Source organism: Grampus griseus (genome assembly GCF_964374135.1).
Source record: "Grampus griseus genome assembly, chromosome: 4".
NCBI classification, from domain to species: Eukaryota; Metazoa; Chordata; class Mammalia; order Artiodactyla; family Delphinidae; genus Grampus; species Grampus griseus.
In genome coordinates, this window is record NC_138997.1 from 99,453,978 (window position 1) to 99,481,392 (window position 27,415).

General features: G+C 33.5%; 1 protein-coding gene across 6 annotated transcripts in view; it reads left to right on the forward strand.

Annotated features, from left to right (window-relative positions):
* Positions 1–27,415, forward strand: part of LCORL (ligand dependent nuclear receptor corepressor like) — a gene marked incomplete at both ends in the record, with an annotated part of 166,069 nt that overhangs the window by 127,466 nt on the left and 11,188 nt on the right. For 2 of the 6 annotated variants that reach the window (XM_082653188.1, XM_082653189.1), the window contains 2 exons: positions 7,550–7,643; positions 8,961–10,194. In XM_082653188.1, coding sequence (XP_082509314.1) covers positions 7,550–7,643; positions 8,961–9,990 — 1,124 coding nt within the window. Of the gene's footprint in view, positions 1–7,549; positions 7,644–8,960; positions 10,195–15,590; positions 20,405–27,415 lie in introns of those variants that run through there. The other 4 variants (XM_082653190.1, XM_082653191.1, XM_082653187.1 and 1 more) reach the window with 3 other exon arrangements.

Genomic DNA, 27,415 nt, shown 5'->3' on the forward strand with positions numbered 1-27,415 from the left:
TTGTGAAAATTCATTAAATTGTGTAGTTAGGTTCATTCTTGTTATGAATGTTGTATTTCAATAAAAAGATTTTTAAAACTCATAAATCACTTTTAAATGAGCATGTTAAGGGCTAGCAAGTCTAAAGTCTTCCAATATGATGTTGTAATAAGTATACATCCCACATTTTAAATGTTTGGTTGAAACTTAAACTTACGTAATACACAGTACAATACATGGGATAAAAAAGAGAGTGTGTTTTTAAAAATATTTTTCAAGGTATTGACTTGAAGCCTTTTGAAACTTTGCTTTAGTTCAGTATTTGTAGAATAACTGAAGAAAGAAAAAAAGAACTGCAGTGAAGGGCTTCCCTGGTGGCGCAGTGGTTGAGAGTCCACCTGCCGATGCAGGGGACATGGGTTCGTGCCCCGGTCCGGGAAGATCCCACATGCCGTGGAGCGGCTGGGCCCGTGAGCCATGGCCGCTGAGCCTGCGCGTCCGGAGCCTGTGCTCCGCAACGGGAGAGGCCACGACAGTGAGAGGCCTGCGTACCGCCAAAAAAAAAAAAAAAAAAAAAAGAACTGCAGTGAAATTCTAAAATGGCATATGGTGGAAGTGCTAAAACCCTATTTAATTTTACCAGTAATATTTCCTAATTAAATTTAGTATTATTAATTTTTATATTCTAAATTTACTATAAGCACTTCACTCTGATTTATTTTGTCCCTTGTCATTATTAGTGAATAGTAGGTGAGTGAATTCTTATGGGATTTCAGCTATGTATGCACTAAATAAAAACACGTCAAGAAAGCAATAACTCTTCCCTTTTAAAAAAGTGTTTGATGTGCAGAGGAAGGCAAATGAAGGAAGGAAAAACCAATGTTAAAGCTTAATTGATGTGCTACTCTGATATTATATTATTTCGTCCATGACCCTGAAACTTTAACTCAATGGTTAAAGAAGTAATAAAAACAATTTTAAAATAAAATTTGGATAAACCCAAGTGATTGCTTTTACACTTTGGTATTATTTTGTTAATAAGTTTGTGGGGTTTCTTCATGAATATATGCTCATTATGGCAAACCTGGGGAAAGCAGAAAATTAGCGAGATCCTGTTAAGTGTGTATTTTATATATATTTGTGCTTATCAGTAATACTGAAATCTTTGGTATATCTTTGTATATAAAACCACTTAAATACTATTTTCTTTTTTTTGCGGTACATGGGCCTCTCACTGTTGTGGTCTCTCCCGTTGCGGAGCACAGGCTCCGGACGCGAAGGCTCAGCAGCCATGGCTCACGGGCCCAGCCGCTCCACGGCATGTGGGATCTTCCCGGACCGGGGCACGAACCCATGTCCCCTGCATCGGCAGGTGGACTCTCAACCACTGTGCCACCAGAGAAGCCCAAAATACTGTTTTCTTAAGATAGATGCCTAGAGGAGTGTGAACATTTTTAAGATTTTTGATAGCATATTACTAGATTATTTAGAAAAGCATTTGTTCCTAAACTGGTAATGTGTGATGGTGGCAAATTTATTGCACCATTACCAACATTGTAACTTGACTTTTTAAAACATTACACAGATTAGAATTGTAGTTGAATACAGAGTCTGGAATAACTGCCTGAGTTTGAATGGCATTTCACTACTTACAGGTATCTTGGGCAAGATAATTAAAACCTCTTTTGCTTTCAGTTTTATCATTAAAAATTGCAAATAAATAAAACCTATTTATATATTGGGCTGTGTGAGCCCTAAGTGGGGTTAAGACATATAATGCTCTTAGAGTGGTGTTCTGCACACTATAAAAATGTTATGGTTTTATATATTTAGATTTTTATATAAGCTCTGTTTTCTAGAAATCAGTTAAATATAAATGCTCAATATTTGAAATCAGGGGAATCTCCTAGAGAGTACAGTAGGGAAGAACAAGAGCTGAAGGCTGACTAGAACAATACATTGAGGGGCTAAAAGAAAGACAGGAAGACCCATTTAAGGAGAGAGATAAGAGGTGATCAAAGACATAAAGTAGAAATAGTATTAAGGTATTTATTAAAACTATTAACATAGGTTTGCATCAAACATCATGAAATATTACATTGCATTGATTTGGATGAAAGTTTTATTGCTAGTGATTAGTGTTATTATGAAATTTAATTTGGAATATTTTCTCCTTGTCCAAACAACATAAAATGTATGTGATATTTTGTCATTAAAATTCACTTGCCTTCATGTACTGAATCTTACTGATATTTACATCTTTAATATTGATGATAGGTAATGTGTTTTTGAAGGTCTTTTAACTCATGTTCATACTCAGGTATGGACTGAGCTTGATGAATTTGTCTTGTATAGCAACCGGTGACCAATAGTATTGTGATGAGTTAATAAATACGTTTTTAATATATTTAATATTCATATTTAATTTAGTGGTTAGTGATCATCAACTTGATATTTCTAAAGAAAAATCTGTTATTATTAGAGCCTAACGAATATAGAAATTGATGATTAAAAATCATTCTCAGCCTCTTTAACTGAACTGGAGTTTCTCTTTGTGTGAAGCTAACTTCTCTCCCATATAGATATCAACTTTTTGACTCTGCTGTCATTTTCTGACTAGCTGAACAAAGTTCATTGATTTCATGATTATTTTGTCAGTCAGGGTCTGCTGTATGCAGTGCTATATGCTTAGGATTGGTGTGACAGAATTGAGCAAGTCATTGATGAGTCAGTGAATTGGTCTTTATTGAGGTACTATTGCTTTCAGGCCCTTGCTTAGAAGTGAGTCTTGTGAGAAAATCAGCTAAGTAAGTATACTTAATTAGATGTAAATAGTAAATAGATTCTAAACGTAGTTACTAAATCCCCACAGTACTATTGGGCTTCAGGTGCTAAACTAGGCAAATTATAATAACACATCATAAATACAGTATAGAAGAATATGAAGGGTGCTATGGGAATATGAAAGAAGGCTGGGGAAAAATTAGGAAAACTTTCTTTGAGGGGACGATCCGGAAGGATGTGTTAAAGTTAGCCAGGCCAAGAGAGCACAGAGCATACTTTGAAGAATGGACAGAGGCAGGTAAGAGATGAGAAAGAATGGTGTCCTTGGAGGAGTGAAAGACAATTCTGTATTATGAGGGTTGTACTTGTCTGCTTTTAATAGATTCTTCATCAGGAATTTGCAGGAGAATACAGAGCTGAAAATAATTTGTAAACAGAAATCCAAATCTTGGTTTTGGAATGCAAATTCTCAAAAAAATTAACCCAATAAAATGTTGATACTCAAGAAATTGCTTAATTTGGTCATGGTTTCAATTTTCCAAACACCAGTCCATTTTTAAAGTTATCTGGTAGTGTCATGTAGACAGTTACCTGACCTTGTTGGTAGATTACATCAGCCTGTCTTTAATCCTATATCTTTTGCACTAGTGTTTGCTGAGAAATAATTAAATCATGTTGTTAATGCTCAGTCTACAACCAGTAAATGGAAACAATCTGTTTTTATTATTTGGAAAATTTTCTTATATACAGCAAAATGCAGTGTAATAATCATGTTCCTGTCACCCAGAACTAATAAATGTGTTATTTGATCATATTTGCTTCTAATATGTTTTCTCTTGAGGAACTATCACATCTTTTTGTTTATCCTTGAAAGCAACCTCTGACAATACCTATTTATGCATCTCTAAGCAAAATAGTTTTATGTGCTTTAGAGATTCACGTAAATGCATACCAAATGCATTCATGTTCATTTACTCCTGCAACTTGCTCTTTCTCATCGGATTAGCAAAAATTAAAAATCTCAACAACACCAAGTGTTGTCAAGGTTATGGAAAAAATTTTTAGTAATATCTACAGAAGTTCAAAATGTATACCCTTCTGTCCAGCACTTACACTCCTAGGTGTGCATCTTAGAAAAATTCTTACACGTGAACACAAGAAAACATTTAGAAGGATTTTCGCTTCAGAATTGTTTGTAATAGTGAAAAACTAAAACAGCCTAAGTACCTACCAGTAGGTGAATGATAAATAAATTTCAGTCTCTCTTTCTGTCTTCTACTTATTTTCTGTTGCCCTGAAGCATTTAGCATGATAAGTGCTTACTTTTTATCCATCAAGTTAATTATTAGTACTTTGAAAATGTATACACACAAAACAATCTAGTTATGATGTGATATCTCCATTGTGAAGAAGTGATGCTGATAGATGCAAATCAGCAGCGGCAAGAAAATGCCCTTTTTTGCCATTTCTGATTTTTTCTTTTTCTTAATCCTAGTTCCCAAGCTATTTCTCCCCTTCTCTTACTGTTTTTGTTTTTTCTATTTCAGATAAACCTAGGGGTTACTCTTTATGATTTTCCTAGGTCTTGAGCCACAGCCTTTATGATGGAAAAAGGAATCATGATACCAGCAAAATATTTTAATATAGGTGACAAAACCACTAACAAAAAGTGAGATTTTTTAATAGATAACATGGGCAGCCTAGGTATGGAGAATGGGTTATGGAAAAAAGATAAAAGCATTTCTCACCTGGGCCACTGTTTAGAGTTCCTAAAGAAGAAGAATCAGTAATATAAGCCTGATTTGGGTAATTCTTTTAAAGACGGAGCAGGGCTTAAGTCTAGCTCATCCTCAAGACTGAAATTAGCTATCAAACCAGCAATCAAGGAGTGGTCCAAAAAGGACAAGAATACCTTTACTGTCCTAGCTAGGGAGCTACAGCCTAGTTTTCACACTTAATGTAAAGGAGAGAGAGAAGGAGTTCTCTGCACCTCCTTATTTATGGTTTGTGGAGTAGTTAACCTGAAATCGACCATATCAAAAGTCTAAAATTTAGAACTGGAGAAATTCATTAATTTATTCTGTAACACTGACAAGGAATAACACACTTATGAAGAGTGTATTTTATATGCTATAAACCACATAAAATGAGCAGAATCAAAACGAGTGAATTCAGTGATAAATCTGAATATGGATTAGGTAGTAATGACGTTTTTGAAGATGGTTTTGTAAGACCTTAAAATAGTAAAATTTTAAGTGCTGAAGAAGAGAAATGAGATAGTAAAGGAGAAGACAACATTCATTTCTCTATTTTAGTAGGTTATAGCACTCTCCTTTTGTTTATGAAATACAAATCAGTAAGTCAGGATTCCTGACCTTGAGGAATTCAGTCTCATGGAAGAAAAAGATACGTAAATCAAAAATTGCATGAGAGTGTCGTAAGTGTTATAGGATGCTGTTGACAAGGTGAACACTAAGATTCTACTTGGGGGGATCTGGATCTTTAAAGATGAGGCATTTGGCAAGTTGAAAAGTGGAAGGAACATTCTAGGCAGAGGGAACCATGCACTGCAGTTTGAGAGACCTGACACCACATAGGATGTTTGAGGAACTGCAAGTGGTTTAGATGCACAGGAAGTGTGATGGTTGAGATGAGTTGTTGACTAAGCCTAAGATTGGACTGGATGGATAAACTGGGGCAAGATACTTCATTTAATAATTTTTTAAGGTAGTATGTACCATGTACTTTATTTGTCCAGTCTCCCTTTTTACCCTTTCAATCTAGGCATTTTAACCTCTAGCAATAACTGAATTCCTTCTAGTTCCTCTCAGTTCTTTTCAGCAAATATTTATTGAACACTTATTGTGTGCCAGCCACTATTGTAGGCAGTGGGGATACATCAGTAAATAAAATAGACATGATCTCTGCCTTCACATAGCTTATAGTCTGGTGGCTAACACTAATAAGTCAATAAGAAACTAGAATATAGCCTGCTAAATGCTAAATACTCTAGGTAAGTATTGCAAGTATAGGAACCTAGAATAATGACAGCCAAGTTCAAGTTGTGTCATGAATGACTGAATGTTGAGTAAGATTTGGTGAATATTAGGATGAGTGTGGGGATAGAAGAAGGAGAGGATTAAGAGACTTCTAGGCAGAGGAAACTGATTGAAAGTGTGAAAGCCTAGAGGTGAGAAATAGCATAGCATTTTCCCAACAGGTGTCCCTGTTCCCCTCTTAGCCCCTTGCAGTCCATTCTCCCCACAGCAGATTGATCCTTTAAAAACATAAATTAAAATTGTGCCAGATTTATGCTTAGAATCCTCCAGTGGTTTCTTGTCTTTCAAAATAAAATTTCTTACCATGGCCTACAAGGCCCTATGTGATCTGCCTGATTTCTGATTTCATCTCTCACAGTCTTCTTACTCCACTCTAGTCACCCTGGCCTCTTTGCTGTTCCTTAAACATTCCAGATATGATTCCATATCATAGCCTTTGCACACTGATCCTTCTACAAGCTTTCCCCAAGATAATCTGCTTGGTTGGTACCCTCACTTTGTTCAGGACTCTGTTCAAGTCCAAGAGGCCTTTACTGGTAATACCTGAGAAAAGAGCAGCTGCCTTAGTCCTACCCTCATTACTCTATCAGCTCACTCTGCTTTATTTTTCCTAAGTAGCACTGATCATCAACCTGAAATATGGTTGTTGTCAGTGGTGGTGGTGTACGAATTATCTAACTAGATCACAAGCACTGTGAGGATAGGTACTTTGTATACCTTTTTTTTTTTTTTTACTGCTGGTCTCCAAGTTCCTAAAACAGTGCTTTGCACATAATTAAATTATTTTTAAACCTAGTTGAATTTTTTAGTATATTTTTTAAACATGGGTTTTCTTACAATTATTCCTTGTAGCTTTAATTTTCAATTTTTTAGCTATCTGTAGAGATATATTCCCAGTATGTATTGCTGTGTTTTAAATTCATAGTTTTATTTTTATTCTTTTTGATTTTGAAGTTTATCAGATTAACAACATATCTGAATCATTGAAGCTTCATCTATGTAGATTCAATATTATAATAGTAATAAAATAACTACATGTTAGTAACATACATAAGCAGTTGTTTTCTAACAGTTTATTTTTCCTAAAATGTTATATTGTTGTGTCTTCTTCCAATCACAGGTATAACCACAATACATTACATAGGCAGTGATTCAACTGTTGTACATTTCAGTTATTTAAAACAGGAAAATTCTATGCTGAGTTCTAAAAAATAGATTGGCTGTACATAGAGTCAAAGATTACCTAAAGTATGTGTTCCACATATTACTAGTCCTAGTAAATGCTAATTATCGCTTTCTTATTCATCATCATATTTTCTACGCTTTCTGTTTTGTTCAACGTACATTATTCCTACTTTCCCAAAATCATCTGGGCAGCCTTGAATAGGAAGCAGTCATGTTTCTATTGAATGAGCAGTCAATGGCTGTTCACTGCAGAACAGTGGAAAAGGTGACCAAGGGTGGATTTTAAACATTTTATATCTAGTCTCTTTGTTTCTTCATATCACTTGGCAGTGCCAGCTCCTTCTCCGTTCTTTTTTCCTATGTAGTGCCTTCCCAGTCATGTATTGTTGCTAAAACCACAAGATGAGTTGGTGATGGCCATGTGTCAAATACAAGTGTTAATTTTTAGGTCATGAATTAGTAGATCATCAAAATATGAAATGTTAAAATGTTAAGGATTACCTGTCACAAATATAAAGTTTTTTCTCTTGCAAAAATTATAGGGGATGGAGTGTTAGATCTCTCTACAAAGAAAACCAGCATAAAATCTGAAGAGTCATCCATATGTGATCCTTCTTCTGAAAATTCAATGGCTGGGTAAGCAATATCTAGGAAATATAATTTAATATTAATATAAAATTATGGAGAGAACTCTTAATACTACTCTGAATAGATTGACATATATAGTTTTCTTCCAGAATTTTTGTCACTCATAAGTGTGTGTCTCTCATACCTTTCATTTGTCCTTTCTCTTTCTTTTTTATTCTTTCTGTTAAAGAAAAGTTATCAGAACAATCACCAAACTTTAGTTCATGTTACTAAAATGAACTACCAAATTAATCATAGAATACAAACTAAGAAGCAGGACGAGTAAAGAGAATTTTAAATTCAATATTTAGGAGGCAATTTTAAGGAAAATATGTAATTTCACTATTTAATTTTTTAAAACAATCAACCAGTTTTAAAAGTACTATGCTTACTAATTCTTACAACTAACTTAACAGTGTTTAGACTTTTTTCATTGTGTTCTAGGTGTGGTGGCAGACTACTTTATCTAGTAATCACCACAAAAAATCCTTTCATGCTTTAAAAGCTGTTGTTAAATTAATTAAATAGTTAATAGTGAAATGCTGTTCTGTTGGATTTTTTTTTTTTTTGGTAACTTTTGCATCTTCCCATTAACAAACTGCATAGGAAGCTTTTTAGTAACATTTAAATCTCAGATGTAGAGTGTAATCTGTTTCAACTAAGGCTGTAATAGCTTTTTGAGTCATGAGGTATAGTGAGCTTTCTGTTTAAGAAACTTTAAAAGTTATAGTGATACATTCGAAATAGAAATAACATGTATAAAATCTAAAAGTATTTTACCCAAATATAACTTATCTACTTGTTTCAGATTTTAAGTTTTTATCTAGAGAAAAATTAGTCTTGTGGAAATATGGGGTATTTGTGTTTGGAAATATTCTTGCTGCTACAAATTTCCTTTAAAGGGGTTGACTCTTTTATTACTTGTTTAGCGGTAACGTCACTTTTCTACTAACAAAAACTCCTTTAGGATTTGGGTATTTTATATAATGGAACTCTAATTGTAAAAAAATTATAAGTGTTGCTCTGCAAGCATCTGTCAGAGGAATAGCAACATCATGAGAATATTTTTACAAATACTGAGTTAGGATTTTATGTTCTTGGAAGGTCTGCCCGTTGAGGCCACCGTATGATTGACACATTGTCCTACCAGGACTATAGCGTTTGCTTTGATAAGGAGCAACTACTACATCTCACAGACTTAAAAGAGTCATAAGCAGTGATGTTACCTAAGCAAGGAGTATAATAAAGGAGTGGACCCTCCCCTTCCATAGCTGTGTGAGAGTCTCTCATGCATCAGTTTACCATCGTTTCATTCCATCCATCCAGGAGACTACACAGAAACAGAGAGGACTATGTGGAAAGAAGTGCTGAGTTTGCAGATGGTTTGCTCTCAAAAGCTTTGAAAGACATTCAGTCTGGAGCACTGGACATAAATAAAGCAGGCATACTTTATGGCATACCTCAAAAAACTTTACTTCTCCACTTAGAAGCCTTACCAGCAGGGAAGCCTGCATCTTTTAAAAACAAAACTCGAGATTTCAATGATAGTTACTCACATAAAGACAGTAAAGAAACTTGTGCAGTGCTGCAAAAAGTAGCCTTGTGGGCGAGAGCTCAAGCAGAGCGCACAGAAAAAAGTAAACTCAATCTACTTGAAACCTCAGAATTAAAATTCCCAACAGCTTCCAGTTACCTCCATCAGTTAACTCTACAGAAAATGGTTACTCAATTTAAAGAAAAAAATGAAAGCCTACAATATGAAACACATCCTACTGTACAGTTAAAAATTCCTCAGCTACGAGTAAGTTCTGTTTCAAAACCACAACCTGATGGTCCTGGTCTGCTGGATGTTATGTATCAAGTTTCCAAAACCTCTCCAGTCCTGGAAGGATCAGCTCTCCAAAAACTGAAAAATATACTCCCTAAACAGAACAAAATAGAATGTTCTGGGCCCGTAACTCACTCAAGTGTTGACTCTTATTTTCTACATGGGGACCTCTCTCCTTTGTGTCTTAATTCTAAAAATGGAACAGTTGATGGAACCTCTGAAAATACTGAAGATGGGTTGGATCGAAAAGATAATAAGCAGCCCAGGAAAAAACGTGGCCGTTATCGGCAATATGATCATGAAATAATGGAAGAGGCTATTGCAATGGTAATGAGCGGAAAAATGAGTGTTTCCAAAGCACAAGGAATTTATGGGGTACCTCACAGCACTTTAGAATACAAGGTAAAAGAAAGATCTGGAACACTGAAGACTCCTCCGAAGAAGAAACTCCGATTACCAGACACTGGGTTATATAATATGACAGATTCAGGGACTGGCAGCTGCAAAAACAGCGGCAAGCCTGTGTAGATTACTTGTTAGGAAAATGTGTGTATGTGCGTGTGTGTGTGTGTGTATGCGTGTTTGTGTGTGTATGTGCACAGGTGTGTATTTGTGTGTCTGTATACACACATGTGGGAATTACAGATGCTCACTCTGACAGGAGACATGAAATTTTACAGTTCAAAAACCACTTACATGCCTTTTGAAAAAAAGTTTTATTCAGGGTTTTCACTGTGGACAGAACTATATAGTTGCTTACTTAATTCTGATAGTTTGTATTTAATCCTTGTATAAATAGGTGAAAAAGATTCAGGTTTTCTTTAGTAGTCAATAGCATAAAGCGTTGTGGGAAAACAAGTAATTGTCAAGTGAAACATTTTTATTGGTGAAAGACCACTCCAGCCATTCAGTTGAACCATCTTATAATGGAAATACATTAATAGTTTGTAAACATTTTTGCATAGCATACTTACATTTGTTGTAAGTATATCAAACAACCAATCAAAGTTTAAACGGACAGCTATCTCCACACTAATAAAAATTAATATATACAGTATTAGTACACTACAGTGCATTCTATGAAATATGAAATGCACTCAAGTGCATCCACTGGGAATAGAAAAGAAAACCTTAAATGATATGTATAATGAAATTTAATATTTATCATTTAATAGTTGATTTAGCAGGAAGTTGGGGTTTATAAGGTATATACTTTAAAAAAAACTGACACATAGTTAACCCCAGCAGCTATAAAGTCCTTTAATGTAAGATGGAATACTAAGAACAAAAAGTAATTTAAATTTAATTATTAAAATAATTTAATTTTGTTTTTCATTTGAAAAATAAGCTAATGTGTAAGGTTAGAAAAGAAAGTTGGAATGCAACTTAGAGCATGTTTATAATGTGCACAGAAAAAGCTTGAGAATGATAATTTTGGTTTAAAATGTGCTGGTTAGTTGATGTTATGACTACTTTAAATTTTAAGGATTGTGACACACTCCTACTATTGAAAAACCTCAGTGTAACTTTAATATATTTGCTGCTGTGACATTTCAAAACATTTTCAGTTTATCAAAATGAATTACAGATTTCATTTTGGTGGGCGATACATTATCATTTTGCTAATAACCAAATTTGCAGTTTGTTCAGGGTCTTGAATAGATTTACAGATATTTAACACTGAAGCTGTTTTGAACTTTCAGTAATGTAAACTCTCTACTAATTGGGTAGTTAGAAGCTGGGCAGTGCATTTTAACTTTTACTAGACTCATAAGAGAGACCAGTAATTTTATATAGCAGTTTCAAAATGTGGTTCAGAGTATCCATGTTGGATTTATGAAGTATGCAGTTTTAGTGGTAAAATGTTATAAAGCATGTGCCTCCATAGAAAGAATGGGGATTTGCTTCACAAATTCAAAATTCTTCGAGTGCCCCTTTTCTCTATTAAAATTCAGGTTCTGATCATTTTTTCTAAGCCAGTTTTCCTAAGTCCAAAAGGAATACTTAAAGCTGAATTAAAAAAATAAGTGCACCTTGTCAAATACATGTGTTTTTACACTTGTGTTTGTGTGTATCTAATAATCACATATATATGTAATACTAAAGAAATTTTCAGCTATTACATTTTAAAACTGCTTACATATCTTTAAGGAAACTGAAGAGTGGGAAACTACACAACCGAGTAGTTATTTGGTCTCTTAGATCCATACTGAACCCTCTTCAGCTATTAATGTTACCTGCATACTAGGGTATGAATCCTCTTGCTTTTTTTTTCCCCACTAAGCAAGTATACATAATAGATTGCAAAACAGCAGATGTCAGGGTCATCTTTCTTTTTAAAGAATTAAGCCATATTTTGTGAGGGCCAGAACTTGGATTATTTAATATATTTCCCTTCCCCCCCCATTGAAAAACAAAGTTAAAGTAAATGTTTCAACACAATTTTATTGACCGCTTTATACAGAATTTTACTTGCAAGAATTTGGGGGCTTGAATGCATTACATAATATTTATATTGTATTGAGCTTTTTTATTCCTCACACTATATTTACATTAATAAATTGATTGAGAAGTTTATAGTAAAGGGATACTTACAGAACACTTTTATATCATTTAAAAGATGACCTGACCAAAAACTTTACAGGATTCATAAAATCAGGGATCATTTTGCTATTGACTTCACAGTGATCAGTAGTTTTATAGGTAATATTATAGTTAATTTGCAGCATTTTAGTACTTGTATTATTTATTTTTGGTCAGAAATAGTAAATTAAATATTTTTTGATAGTTTATAGGTAATGATCAACCCATAACTTTTAAAAGAAACAAAATGTTTCTAATTGTTGAGTTAACTTTTGATTATACAAACTAGGAAAGGCAGGGAAATTTATGGGTTCCCCTTCTCCCCAGTGATTCTGTTAAGATGTTCTTTATGTTAAACTTTCAAAGTACTTTATAAATTTAGTTACCAGTTACTACTTATTAACTGACAATTTTCTGAAAAATCCAGTTTCAGCAGACTTTTAATGAAGGTGAAAGCAACCCTTATGTGCTTTCTACTTATTTGAATGTTCCTCAAGTATTTTATATTTAAAAAAAAAAAAAAGGAAAAGAAAAAACAGTGCCTCTGTTTTTAGAAAACTACTGCTCAGTAAAGTTGTTTAAACCATTTCTGGTAGCTAATGACAATTTTATATTAAATTGTATACTAACTTTAGGGAGACCGATTTTTTTAGTTGTTTACAGTACAAATACTTGTATTTGTTTTTTAATTGCAGTATTTCCATTGTCGCAGTAATTTAGTAAAACTCTGTGGCTGCCTTGATTTTGACAGATTTTGTTAATATAAACTGATTGTTAGGCAATTAGTTATATTTATGCATAAATCAATTGCACTATAATTCATGAATTATTTATTACAATATTTTCTAATGAATTCATGTATCTGTCTTGTGTTGTAAATGTACTGTAATTCTGTTTCTACTTTGTGTTGTTATATATCTAAATCTGATTGTATGAATTTTAATTGTTCAGTTAACGTGTTTCTAGGTTGTAATTTGTAGTAAAGCACTTCAATGCTTTTGCACTTAAATTTACAACACTGTTGGTGTGTGATTGATTTACTCATTCAGTAAAAGGAAAAAAAAGAAAAGCAAAGAAAAAACTGACTACACTGGCTTCTTTGATTCACTCTAGGAAGCAGCTTTATTAATATTAATATTAGAAGTTAACTTTCTCCAAAGACAACTATTTCAACAACAAAACTTGTAATGGCAAAATGGATAGAAACTTACCAAAAAAAAGCGGAATTTTTTTTATATATAAATCAAACAGGAAAAGGTTAGAAAAAAATTTTAACATGAAAAACAAGGGAGCTGTGAAACATACAATTTTAGAATCAATTGAGAATAAATTCTAGATTGGAGGCTTATGTGTATTCAACTATTATATATTAGATTTTTCTTTGAGATTCTAACATACAAGAAATATGGAAAAGAAAAAAATTGAAGGCAAATAAGCATATTGTGGAGTTTTATAATTTGAGAACTTAGTTATCTAATATCTGATATATATATAAATATATATAAAATCTTAATACCTGAATATCTAATTAGTAACTTCTTAAAGCTGTTCTTCATATGGCATTAGATAGAAATTACTGGCCACTGTGGTATTTTTGAGATTTTTGAAGTTCCATTATTAAAAATAATAAGTATCGACTTCCTTGGAAAGTCAAAAGAGAGCTATAAAAATCAGTGGTTTTCAGAATAGTTAACACTAGTCATGAATTTTTATTATTTCTACTCTAGACTTTACTAACAGAGAAAAATCATTTGAGCATTTCAGGAACTGTTATAAAAGCATGTTAATCTTTAAAATATAGTGCAATGTATTTTTCTGAGAGACATGTAAAATCTCTTTATTTAGTCACAGATATGTTTAATAGGCCATAACATAACTTTTAAAGAAACGTGTTGGAAATGTGTCTGTCAGAACTTCTGGGGTTTTCTTTTGCTTATGTGAAAATTATAATTTTTAATTTACTGGGAAAGAGTATAGTATCACTTATATCTTCTTATTTGATAGTTAACATTTACTCCTGCCTCTGTTCTCTACATAGGTTTCTTGAATTATCCAGTAGTGAATCTTCAGATTCAGTTCAATTATTTTACACTCCCAACCATGAAAACATTTACAAAAAATTATTTTCAGAAAAGAAAGGATACTGAGGTCATGTCCTGTCTTCATCTGTCTAGAGGTGGCAGTGGACTTAAAAAGTTTTACTGTACTTTCGTATCTCTTATCTCTTTGATAGCTACTTTATGTCAAATCACATGCTAGTTGTAGTAGTGAAACATTGGTTGAATCTAGCAAAGATACTGTTTTTCTAGAAAAATTTTGATCTAATTTGCAAAATTTGTTGTTTTTGTTACTCGACGTAGTTTTTATAAAATGTAGATAAAATATTGCGTACTTATCTGTGAAACAGGGTAAGCCAGTTTTAGGGAGGAAAATTTTTTAAATAAATCTCACTTCATTTTAAAAGAAAAATTCTTTAATTTTTAATATTCATGAACATAATAACCCTTTATTTAAACAAAATACAATCTTCTGTAGCAATTCATAATCAGCATATTTCAACTCCAACCCTAAATAAAATTTCTACAAGTCAGGAACTAACAACAACAAATAAAAGAAATCACAAGTGGGAGGCTATTTTCATGTACAGAGTTTGGTGATATGTTTAATTTAAATAGATACTTTTCTGAAACAGAATTCTTTTAATATATTTTATTCTTCTTGCTGCTGGTATTGGATTAAAAAACCTTTTGTAGACCTCTACATTGGTTGCTAAGTAATCCTGGGTTTTAGTTAACATTAGATGTATGTTAGTTTTTGCAGTGGGACATTTTCCAGCATTTGAAATTAAATAATTAGGTAAGTAATGCCTTTAGTTTTGATGTAATTAATTTAGTATCTAAAATCAATTAAAAATAGATTTCATTTTTAAATAGCTTCAATTTTTATTTTCTTATTAGGTTAAAAGGCCTACAGTTTAATCTTAGAAAAGGCATTCTGTTATTTATATGAAATCTAAATCCCTTGATTGTGACTATGCAAAACTCTTTTTTATTCATAATTTTATTTTCACTACCTTGAAAAATATCTATTTTAAATAAAGATAAGAAAGATTTTCTCCTACATCTTATTTTTCTTATTTGTACTAATATGGACTGATAACCATCAAAATAATTTATAACATGTCTACTTTACAAAAATTTTAACTCCTTCTGAAGCACTTTCCATTAAATATTCTTAATATATCCAAAGCACTAAACATTAGCAATCTCTAAATATAATCATATCTATCATCAACAGCAGCTTTTATATCACAAAACATAGGGCTTTGCTTTGACTCATATTTTATCATAAGAAATTAATTATCACCAGTGCTTCATTTTATTTTTGCTAAACAATAATGAAGATGTCACTATTGCAGCTCTCCATAGGAGTTAGGAGTCCAGCAATACCAAAATATCTTTTGTTCAAACTCTGTTAAAATTAAAATTCCTTACGATATTAGTATTTTTGCTGTAATTCATTTTTTGTTTGATTTTTATTTTTAGTTCAACTGTTGATGCAAAATCAGAGGAAGCTACTAAAATGGAAAAAGGAAAATCAGCATTAAGCAAAGTTTTGGAATCTTTGTGCATACATCACCAGCAACAAGTTTTGGCTATGTTGAAATTTCTAGTCCAAGAGCAGAATGCTGCTTCTCTTTGCTGTTGTAATACATCATATTCTGTGTCTTCAGAATCTCAAAATCCCCTTATTGAAGATGATTTAGATGGGCTCTCCTGTAGTTGTGAATATAGGCTGGCAGAAAGAGGGTATTTACACAATGAAAGACAAAGCCCTGGTTTTGTGCCTCTGCCAGTCTGTATTAAAGATATACATTGTTTATCTTGCCAAACTGTAACTATTGAACACATTAAGACAGTAGTGAATAGAGGAATTGCAAACAGTTATAATTCTCACAGGTGTTGTTCTGGACTCTTACCAAACATTCATTCCACAAAATCAGCCTTTCAGACTCCTCTTTCATCAAGGGAAATACGTGATGTTTCAATAAGTCTTAAAGACGTTTGTAGATCTCAAAGTCCCTCACCCCCACCATTATCACCTGTACAGACTGAAGGATTTGAAAAATTGAAAGATGTCATCTCAGAGCTTTCAGCCTTAGAAAATAACAGACTTGAAACAAACATTAACCAGCCTCCATCTCTGACACCAGCAGAAGTAAGCAGTGACAAAGATGATCATGAAGGTAAAATGCATAAAACTAAAAAATCCAGTAACTCTGATTGTTTGCTCTTGGAAGACAGCAATAATTGTACTACAAATCAAGAAAAAGGTGAAACTACTGTAATTTTTCAAGATTTAATGGATCGTATCAATGAAAAGTTAAAATCAATAGAAACGATAGATATGACAAACCTTATAAAATTATCTAGCAGTGATTGTAATAGAGATAATGATTTAAAATTGAGAGATTTAATAAACTCTCTCTTGCATAATGCAAAGGCCAGTGATTACAGTTTTATGGAATTACTGAGTCAACATGATAAAAAGGTAGAAAATAAAATTATTCAGACAAGATTTCGAAAGCGTCAAGAAACCTTACTTGCAATGCGCAACTCTCCTGATTCACCCATATTTAGAAGGCAGTCTTTACAGATAAAAAGAGAACTTGCTAGTCTTGATGAAAACTTTGTAAGAAAAAAATACACTGAAAAAAATCCAAGGAAATTTGTGTGCCACGATGAACTATTTTCAGCGGACAAAGAAGAATTCTATCATTGCCAAGGGCCGCCTTTACAAAATTCTAAAAACCTTCAAGGTAATAATCATGCAGAAACATTTTCACCAGATTATGGATTACAATCATTGCAACTACCTCTTAATTTAGAAGCTAACTTGGCTTTTGATGCATTTCCAGAAAGCTTTAAAACAACTTCTGAGAAAAGGAGCATAAGAAGATCACAGGAGAAATCTGTGGCTGGAAAAAATTTTTTGCAAAATCATAAAGAGAATCCAAAATTAGAGAATATTCAAACTCCTTTGAAAAGTGATGTCCCTGGACTTTTGAGCAGAACTAAACGAAATATTGTACCTCCAGGGTGGTATTCTATATACGTAACAAATAATTATATTTTCAAAAAATCACCTAAGGCCAAAAAAGCCTGTGACTCTACAAAAAAAAAAGATCCAGTAAAAAATATTCAGATTGAAAGCTCACACAATATAGATTTAAACAAAATTGCAATGAATTCTAATTTACAAGTTGTTGTGGAACGTTTGGAAGATACAATAAATATGGCCAAAAAGTCTTGGAATAATCAGTCATTATCGGAAGGATATAAAGCATCCAAGAAATTGATCGAAATTGATGATAAAGATCAACATGCTGGTAGAAATATGACTCTTACTGTAAGTAGAATGACATGCAAAGAGCAGAGTTTATCAAAACCCATAGTGGCATCCACCAATATTAAAAGCAATCATATACCTACAATAGATTTGAATAACAAAAGACTTGATAACCAGAAAAAGTCATCTGTTTTAAATACAGGTAGCTTGATTTCCAGTGTTGAAAATGTACCAACAAAATATGAAGCCATTGAAAGCTCTTCTTTTGCCAACTATTCTAGTCCTATCAAACTCATGTTTTTATCTGAGGTTAAAAGCAGTGAAGGAGTCAAATATACTTTAACTTCAGTTGGTAATTCCGAATCAAATTGCTATCTTCCTTCAGAAAAACGACCAACTCATCAAGTAAATGAAAAAAAAAAAGAAACAAATGAGAATATCCCAAATGCCAACTTTGAAAATTATAGTTCTAATCTTAATGATAGTGACGGTCTCCAAAAAGAACTAAACAAATTTAATTGTGCAAAAGAAACTGCAGAATCCTCTGCAGTGTTTACAGATGATCTGAATAGTGATAAGCCACAAGAGGAACCTAAGGAATATTCAAGCAGTGCTATTGATTCATCTTTTAAAAGAAAACCAGGTAGACCTAAAAAAATAGGTCCCCAGGTTGTGAAACAGATTAAGCGACCAATTGGAAGACCACCCAAACCTAAAACTGACCAAACGGACATCACCATTTGCCAAAATGAGTCCTTTAGTGCTGAAAAGAAAAGCCCAGAATCTCTCTTATCAGAAGTAAAAGAAGGTATATATAAGAAGAGTATTATAGTAACTGTTATTTATGGAAGGTCAAGAAGAACTAAAAGGCATGTTTCTGAAGGAAGTGTAAACATAAGCAATGGTATGTCTTTAAATAATAACGTTGCTGATTTTCCAACAGAATATAATAGTCTCAGAAATATTAGAGAATGTGAAATAGACTCGGGTGAAAGAATAAGTGCTATTTCAAGTCTAACTGCTGAAACTGAGACCTTGGGGTCTGGCTTTGAATATGTTAGACCTATCAAGAACAAGTCTGTGATACCTCAACCTTCCAAGAACATTATTCGACCAAATCAGAAGTCTTTGGCAATAATTAGGAAGCCTGGTAGACCTGCAAAAGTGAAAATCTCTGGCATATCTGTGACTATTAATAGAATTTCACCTCAGGAGAGAGAAGTAAGTATTAGCAGCTGCTTACCTCCCTTAGAACAAGAGAATATATTAGAAAAAAATCTGCCTGAAGTAAAATATGATCACCAGTGCACCGTGGATACAAGGCACACTGAAGCTGACGAATTTAAGAATGGATCAAAAATTATGGTTGCTACTATACCTTTGAGACATTCTATTAGGGATCGAAAACCATCTCTGCATTTCTTACATTCATTAGCATCTTCTGGTTCACTTATTTATAGAAATGCTCTGCTCCATAAATCGTGTAAACTCCATTTGCAGAAAGGTAAAAGTCAGAAGGACAAACATAAGCAGTCAAGGATTAAAATAGCTTCCAAAGGTACACCAGGAGCTAGAAATTCAAGGAATGCAAAAAAGCGTTTGGAAGATAAATTAATACCCATTTCTGAAGTATCCTTGGACCCTATAATTTCATCAAACCCTTTGCTTAGGTGGTGGGCTGCTTCTACTTCAAACGATTTCTTATTAGAGGAATTAAACAATAGATTTGAGCAAATAACAAATGCTTGGGTGCCCGTGAGTGGAGATGAAGCTGAAAATTGTGTTCATAAAAAAAGAGAACACATTGAAAATGATAACTTCAAAATAGCAAGCCCTTTGGACACCTGTTTTTTAGAACTTGAAGTTTCACCTGTAAAAATGCTTTTTCGGAAAAAGTATGATTTGAATGAACTCTGTACCTGGTTTATGCAAACAACAGAAACGCAGTCTCTTTCACTAGTTAGAAAAGCAAATGCACGAAACCCTTTGGAAGTAATAAATACCAGAGGAATTAAATTAGGGACCAAATATTCTGATTTTAATACCAGCCCCTTCAGAAAGCACTTTAAAAAATTTGCACTATCTTCTCCTTCAAAATCAGCAGGGAAGTTGCATATACTGCATAAAATGGTTAGCTCTCCACTCTTAAATGTGAAAAGTAATTTAACACTAACTAGGTTAAAAAGAACTGAGTTTAAGAGGTTGCGGCATGAAAGGTGGAGAAGAGAGGGAAAGCTGCACAGCCATGGAACAGGTGCTTGGATCTCTAAAAGGAGGAACTTAAGATTTTTTTGTCAGAACCAATTTTTGAGTAAGACTGAGGGAGGAACAAATGCTGACATCCCACCCCAAGGAAAAAACACAGTAGATAATCAGTTTATTTTGCCACCTAAGGTCAGGGATGACTTTTTGCAAAAGAGGGTGGCAATGTCTGACTTCAAAACACATGGTAGTTTAGAGAATAAATTTAAGTCAGAAGCAAAGGAGAATGGAACAAACTGCAGCCAAAAAGATTTTGAAAAGGGCCCAAGACTAGGAAATGTATGTCCAAATAATTGGAGGTCAAAAACCTTAAAAGATTGTAGAATATTTTTGAGGAAGATCAACTATCTTGAACACAGAAATACTTTTAAGTTAAATACAATCATTTACTCTCCTGAATCTGTTAACAGTGGAAGTAATCATCAAACTCACATAGAAGAATCAAAGCACATTACCTTAAGATCCCATTCTGCTAGGCAAAATTCTTTTAAAAAGCAATCTAAAGAAATAGAAAATGCTAAAGCAAATAGTCCTTCAAGCAATAAATTTCCTAGCCAACTTGACAATAGTAAATTAAATAAATGTGTTAACTATGACAAGAATCCTTCTGATAGTTCTGAAGTTCTTAGCAAATTGAACAAAAGAAAAAGACCACCATGGAAGACCACAGAAATGTCAACAAAAAGACATAAACGGCAGTCTTGCAACAGTGGACAAATGGCAAACTATTATTCAAAATCCCAACTAGGTAAGTTTTTCTCTACTTAATTTTAAAGTTTCATTGTAGGTGCCTTGAGTAAAGTATGAGATAATGGGTAGAAAAAGAACAGCTGATTTAGTTTTATTTCCAAAAAATTTGGACAATCTAATTTCTTGGCACCTAGTATGAAACTCGTGAAATTAGGTGCTGCTAAATGTCCCAGTGCACTTCCCCACATCTAAATGTGTCCAGGATTTCAAGCAAATTAAAGTATATTTGAGACATAGAAAGCTTCTAAAAATATTAATGTAAACATTACCTGCTTTTGCATCTGATAGCTCTAATATAAAATATAGAAAACAGTTTGACAAATAAATATGCCCAAATAACTATCTAAAAATTAACTACTACACTACAGGCTAATATATATTTATTGTCTTGATTTGAGACCATCTGGAAGGAAGTAAAAACTATCTCATGGCTAAATTGATAAAGACTATAACGTAATAATCCTAGGGTATCAGTCTTACATACCATTAAGTTAGGCCCTTTGGTACTACTTTGGGAACCACTTTAGGATTTTATTATTTAAAGAGTATCAAGGAAAAAGATTTTTTTTCCCAATAAATCAGCAACTTGTTGAATAGTTTTTTCATATCTGACATTGAACTAGATTCCATGTATATAAAGGATTTCTTTACGGAGATGATCCGTAGCCTAGCAAGGGAGAAAGTCGTATACAGGTAATTTTAAGGTAATGCTAAATTCAGAATGCAAACTGAAATGACTTCAGCAAGTAATCATGGGCTTTACTCAGTTATACTGACCTGGCATTTGTGCCTCAGGGAGACTGTTACCCCTAGAACCTAGCAAAAATTGGGTGTAAACACTGTAGTTGCCATCATAGTGAGTTCAAGCTCTGCCTATTGATAGGTGCTAGACAATTTAGGATAAGTGAGAGTGTGGTAGTGCTTGTTGATTACTTCCCTGACGTGAAAGAGTGCCAGGTTACATTTGGAAATTTAAGGATATTTTATCATATGGTTGCATTGTTACATTGTGTATTTTAGGGGAGGCTTTTGTGGGGTCCAGAAGGTATTGGCAGCTTTATTTTTGTTACCTTTTTAAAAAACTTTTTTAAAAGCTAAAAAAACACTCTCAGGTCCTAAATTAAAATATTAAAATCAGTAATTAAACTCAAGTTTTAATAGGTTAGAAGATTATTATGACCCCCAAAATTCAATTACTTAACTGAATAACTTTATAATACCTATTTCAGTATATCTAACATGCAGTGATTTTAAAATTTTAACTATCTAACATTCAGTGATTAAAATTTTAAAGGTGGTCAAATTAGAGTCTCCATTATGAAAGATGAGTCAAATCTAAAAGTAATGCCCTTTGTTTCTTGCCCTAAGGATAACTAAAAATAATATTATAACAAATAGTATATCAGGGAAAAAGAGGGAAGAAATCTGATAGTTATTTCTTTAAAAGAACTTATAATTCACCTAAAAATATTCACACATATTTTTAAAAGACTGCCATGAATGGAGAATAAAGTGTAGTGTTTCATTTTTAATTCTTTATACCATCCTCATTTCATACTAAAGCTAGTTTACATTGTCATTTTTCAACAGAACTGTATTTTGTTCCTTCCAGCTTCTTAACCATTGTATCTTTCTAAGGTATAAGTGTAAATTTATTTTAATATGATTCTTCACCTCACTATAAATATGAGATCACCCTAGAAAAATAAAATGGAAGATGCCTAATTATTACTTTTCAAATTAATTTCAAATCCTTGTGACATTTAAAAAATTTTTAATATCATATTAAGAGTTGTTTTTCACCTTTTCTCATTTTAAAAATTACTAGTAGTAGTTCCTGTTCTGCTTAAAGTTTTATTTATCTTTTACTGATAACTTTCCTTCTTTATTTTTTAACATTCTTTTTTTTCCATTCAATCAACAGGGACATTATTTTTATAAAGTTGTATTTATAGCAATATTTGTTATATTATCCGATTTCTAAATGTTTCTTAAGGTGTTGTTTTTTTCTCATTATTCTTGATATTCCATACTTCTTTTTGCCTTTTTGGAAATGACACTAAAATTCATTATTAGTTTTATATGTGTTTTTCTTCTTCATAGAGTACTTAGTGACTGGAAATTTGAGATAGACTTTTAACAACAGGACTTTTCTAGGTATATAATGAATTAATGGAATATTTCTGTTGATAAAGAGTTTTGCTTCTACCACAAATGTCTTGTTTTTAAACATTTCAAGATTAACTGTCCATATATAGTTTAATACACAGAAGTTTTAAAAGTTATACTTGACTACATTTGTACTGCTATATATCAACCGTAGACATGGAAAGGAAGAAGAAGAAATGCAATTCTATTCTATTCTTGTTTCAACAAATACTTTTTGAATGCCTACAATATGCTCTTAGGCACCGGAAAAGGTTCAAAAAGTTCTTTTTCCATCTAAGTGAGAAAAAGAAGATCTATATCACTTATTTATTCAATATATAGAGTGTATTTTATGTTTTAAGTGGGATATTATATGGTTTAAGAGGGTAGAATGGTGAAAGTCATGGTTTGTACTCTCAAGGAGCTTATCATCTCATGGGGGATAGTGAATAGGCAATTCTGGTAGAAAGATGAGTGCTGTGATGGGAGAGATTGACTGTAGGAGCACGTCACAGGGAAATTGAACCCAGGTTCAGAGAATTAGGCAAGGATTCGTACTTTTAAGCTGGAATTTGAAGGATGACAAAGTACTAGAAGTCCAGAGAGTATTTCAGGCAGAAGCAAATTGCATGGGGAAAATTTGGGTGACAGAAGAGAGCAGGCTTGTCTGGAGCACTGGTTAATTTAGTTCATATAGCTGAGACACAAAATAGGAATGAAGGATGGGGCAGGGGGTAGATGGAAAAATGGCAAAAGATAAAGCTACTGATGGAAGCATAGCCCAAATTGTGAGGTCAGCATCAGTTGATGAAAAAAAATATATCTTGAGCCCTAATAGTGGCAGTAATGGGGAAGAATCGATATATTTGAGAGAGATCCATGAAGTAGAATCAACCTGTCTTAGAGAAGAGAGGAATAAAGGATAACATCCAGGTTTTCGGCTTCAGCATCTGGGTAGGTGATTGTAATATTCACTGAGATATAAGAGAACACTCAAGGTGTTCAGTTTTAGACATAAGAAATTTGAGGTATCTAATGGGGTATCCAAGAAAAGATGTTTAGGAAGGAATGAGTTAATATGGGTTTTTTGCTCAGGAGAGGGGTCTGAGCTGGAGATACAGATTTGGGGCAAATAATTGAAGCCATGAGAGTGGAAGAGACTGTTCAGTGTAAAATATGCAGAACATAGGGTCTCGGAGCCCCAAAGATATGGAGAAAGGAAAAGATATGTGCAAAAGGAGACTGATGAGTAGTCAGGAGGTAAGAGGAGAGCCAGCAGAGCGTGGCGAAACGAAATATGTTTTAAGAAGAGAAAAAACAACAGTGTAAAATGTTATTAAGAGGTCAGTTAGGCCTTGAAATGTTCCATTGAACATAGCACAAGAGGTTATTTTAGAGATTTGGGAGAGAGCGGTTTTGGTGGACTAATAGAGCCAGAAATGTTGTGATTGACTAAATGCAGGAAGAGGAAATGAAGAAAATTAGCACAGAAAAATGTAAATAGCTACGATTGGAGAGAAAATAGGGAAGTAGTGAGAGGAAGCCCAGTTGAAGGATGTTTAGATGCCAATGGGAAGAAGCCAGTGGAAAAAGAAAGATTGAAGATAGAAAAATGAGATGGCAAGTAGGAGAAATGGAGTGAAGCCCCTGACTTCATTATGGGATATCTTGGGGTATCATTAGAGAGATTGGTTTTGGCCAGAAGAGCCATTTCTCTCTTAAAACGTGAAGATAGTGGGGATAATATATGAGGATGCAAAGCAGTTCATGGGCAGAGTATTGAGGATAGTAGAGTCTGTTTTCTATGAATCAAGAGGTAATCTAAGAGTAGCATGGTGGGCATTGAGCTCTGTGGATAATGTTTGAAATACTGTCTCGGGAATAACAGGATTGAACAGCTTTGTGATTTTATCTCAGTTGCCAGCATGTAAGCGTGGAGAAAGGTGGGCCCTTATACTTAAGAGTAATTAGGTTCACCAAGTGGGTGTAACAGGAAGAAAAGAGATCAAACCAAGAATTTATTCTGTGAATTGTGATAAACTATGTGATCAAAGTGTAATTCTAAGGAGTCTTTTTCTAATAGCTGCACACAGTGTAGATTTGAGGGGAGGGCAGAATGGGGTGTGTGAAGGGCCAATTCTAAGAGATGGTTTCGGAGGTGATAATGACCTCAAATTGTGTGTGACTATTGAAAATAATAATATAGACCTCTTCAATGTCAGTGTCTTGAATTCCTAAAGCAAAGGTGTGCCTTTTCCTAATTGATACATATCTGGATGTAATAAATGGACTTTGGACACCTCTGAGGAAATTTCAAACTAGAATAACCTAATGTGTACTTAAAGCTACTATTTGCCTAAAACGTTAAATTTTCCCGTAAAAATTCAGAACTCAAGTTGACACTTTCGATTGGATTGAAAAAAGTTCAGTTTGTCAGCTTCTCCTGTTTTGTGGTCTATCCTCAAAACCGACTGAATATATATATATATATATATATATATATATATATATATATATATTCCTTCCATTCAGAATTCTGGTTTTCACTCAGGTATATAACTGATGGGTGATTACTCCTTTAACTACCTAAAACTGATACTAACCGTGCATACTTCTCTGGTCCTGCTAATGAACATTTTACCATTTTTTTTTTGAATCCTAACTCAAGATATTCTTTTAAATTTGTATGGTTGAGGCAACCCTCGGCACAGAGTATCCTTTAGCATTTAAAAAGAAAATTTAGAATTAGAGTTACTTCATGTGCCGTTACTCAGCATCATAATTATCTTCTAATGGAAAAACTGTGAAACATAGAGTAGATGATTTTCTGAATTTCATTCTGATAGAAAAACGTTTCCAGATGATTTAGTCACCTTAATGTAGTTTGCTATGCAAGCATTCCAAAGGTGTATTCCAGGAAATGCTCGTCCACCAAGATGTTCTGTGTGCAGAGCGTTCTGTGGTCTAATAACGTTGGGAAATGCTGCCTTCTCTTTCCTGCGCTTATTGAGTCGCAGTGCCCCATTAGCATGTTAAACTGCATTCTCCAAATTTTATATCCCACAGAACACAGTTTGGGCAACATAATTAGGAAGCACTGCTCTACATAGTTTCCTGCTAGGCTTTCTCTGTACTTACTGTGATGTTCCCAGAAAGAAAGCAATGACTGTAAAACTGTAAGTTAATCTATGTACTAGATTTGTTCTTGTTGTACGTAAATTGTTAGAGTAATCAAAATTAAATTGTAAGTGCTTTACTAAGATTCACCATTGAAAGAAGACACATAATTAATACTTTAGGCTTTGTGGGCTTTATAATCTCTGTTGCAACTACTCAATTCAGCTTCTGTGGCATAAAAATAGCAATAGACAAACACGTAAGTGAATGAGCATGGCAATGTTCCAATAAAACTGCTTACAGATGCCCCAAGTTAGAAAGTTAATTTTGTTTGAAAATAGTGCTGTACTCCATATCCATTAATAGGGAGAATCAAACAAATTATCTTTCTTCAGCTTATACTAATTATGTTGCCAAAGTGAAAAAACAACTTGAAATATTTTTTGATAAGTTCTCTGAGTTCCTTTGTAACTCTAATGTCTAACAGTGCATGGTGGATCAGCCTATTTCGTAGAATAAGTTTCATTTTTGTATATTAGATTTTATTTCATAATGAGTTAAGAAAGGAAGAGCTGTGGTAGCAGTCAGTTCAGGTGGCTTTCCTCTCTGTATTACAGACCATGAGAAAGTATCTTACGAGTTTAGGAAAACATACGAGATCAGTGTCTCAAGTCTTAATTTATCCACACTTAATTTGGTCAGAACTGGATGAAACAAAGACAGATATTTTAATGTAAGAAATAATAAATACATTGACCTATTCTTTATTACATGGGCTTCATATTACCATTTTACTTGCCAGTTCCATCAGTAAAAATATTAAAACTGTGACCCAATAATTTAAAGTATTCTAATGAAATCAAAAAATGTTAATAAAAATCCATTCTGTTTACAATTGGTTATTTTCCCATCATTATAATTTTCATAGGAACTGAGTAAAGAGAAGAATGTTAGGTTTTAAAGAGTTTTAATATAGTATTATTGCCATAATACTATGTTAAAATATGAAACAGCTACTTTAGTAATTCCTTGTCTTGATTTTTTGTCTTAGAATTGTTATTGCATATCTTATATACCATTGCTTTGTCAACTGTTACGGACATTCTGCTTTACTAATTGCCCCATATCTTTCATGGAAAACTATTCAATTTATTCAACAAATATTGTATATTTTTCTTTTGATCTACCATGCATTGTTAGATACTAGAGTTACAAAGGAACTCAGGGAACTTATCAAAAAATATTTCAAGTTGTTTTTTCACTTTGGCAACATAATTAGTATAAGTTAAAGAAAGATAATTTGTTTGATTCTCCCTTTTTTTTTTTTGCGGTACGCGGGCCTCTCACTGCTGTGGCCTCTTCCGTTGCGGAGCACAAGCTCCGGATGCGCAGGCTCAGTGGTCATGGCTCACGGGCCCAGCCTCTGCGAGGCATGTGGGATCTTCCCAGACCGGGGCACGGACCTGAGTCCAGGCGACCCTGCATCGGCAGGCACTCTCAACCACTGCACCACCAGGGAAGCCCTGATTCTCCCTTTTAATGGATGTGGAGTACAGCACTATTTTCAAACAAAATTAACTTTCTAACTTGGGGCGTCTGTAAGTAGTTTTATTGGAACACTGCCATGCTCATTCACTTATGTGTTTGTCTATTGCTGTTTTTATGCCACAGAAGCTGAATTGAGTAGTTACAACAGAGATTATAAAGCCCACAAAGCCTAATATAGTAATTATCTGGCCCTTTG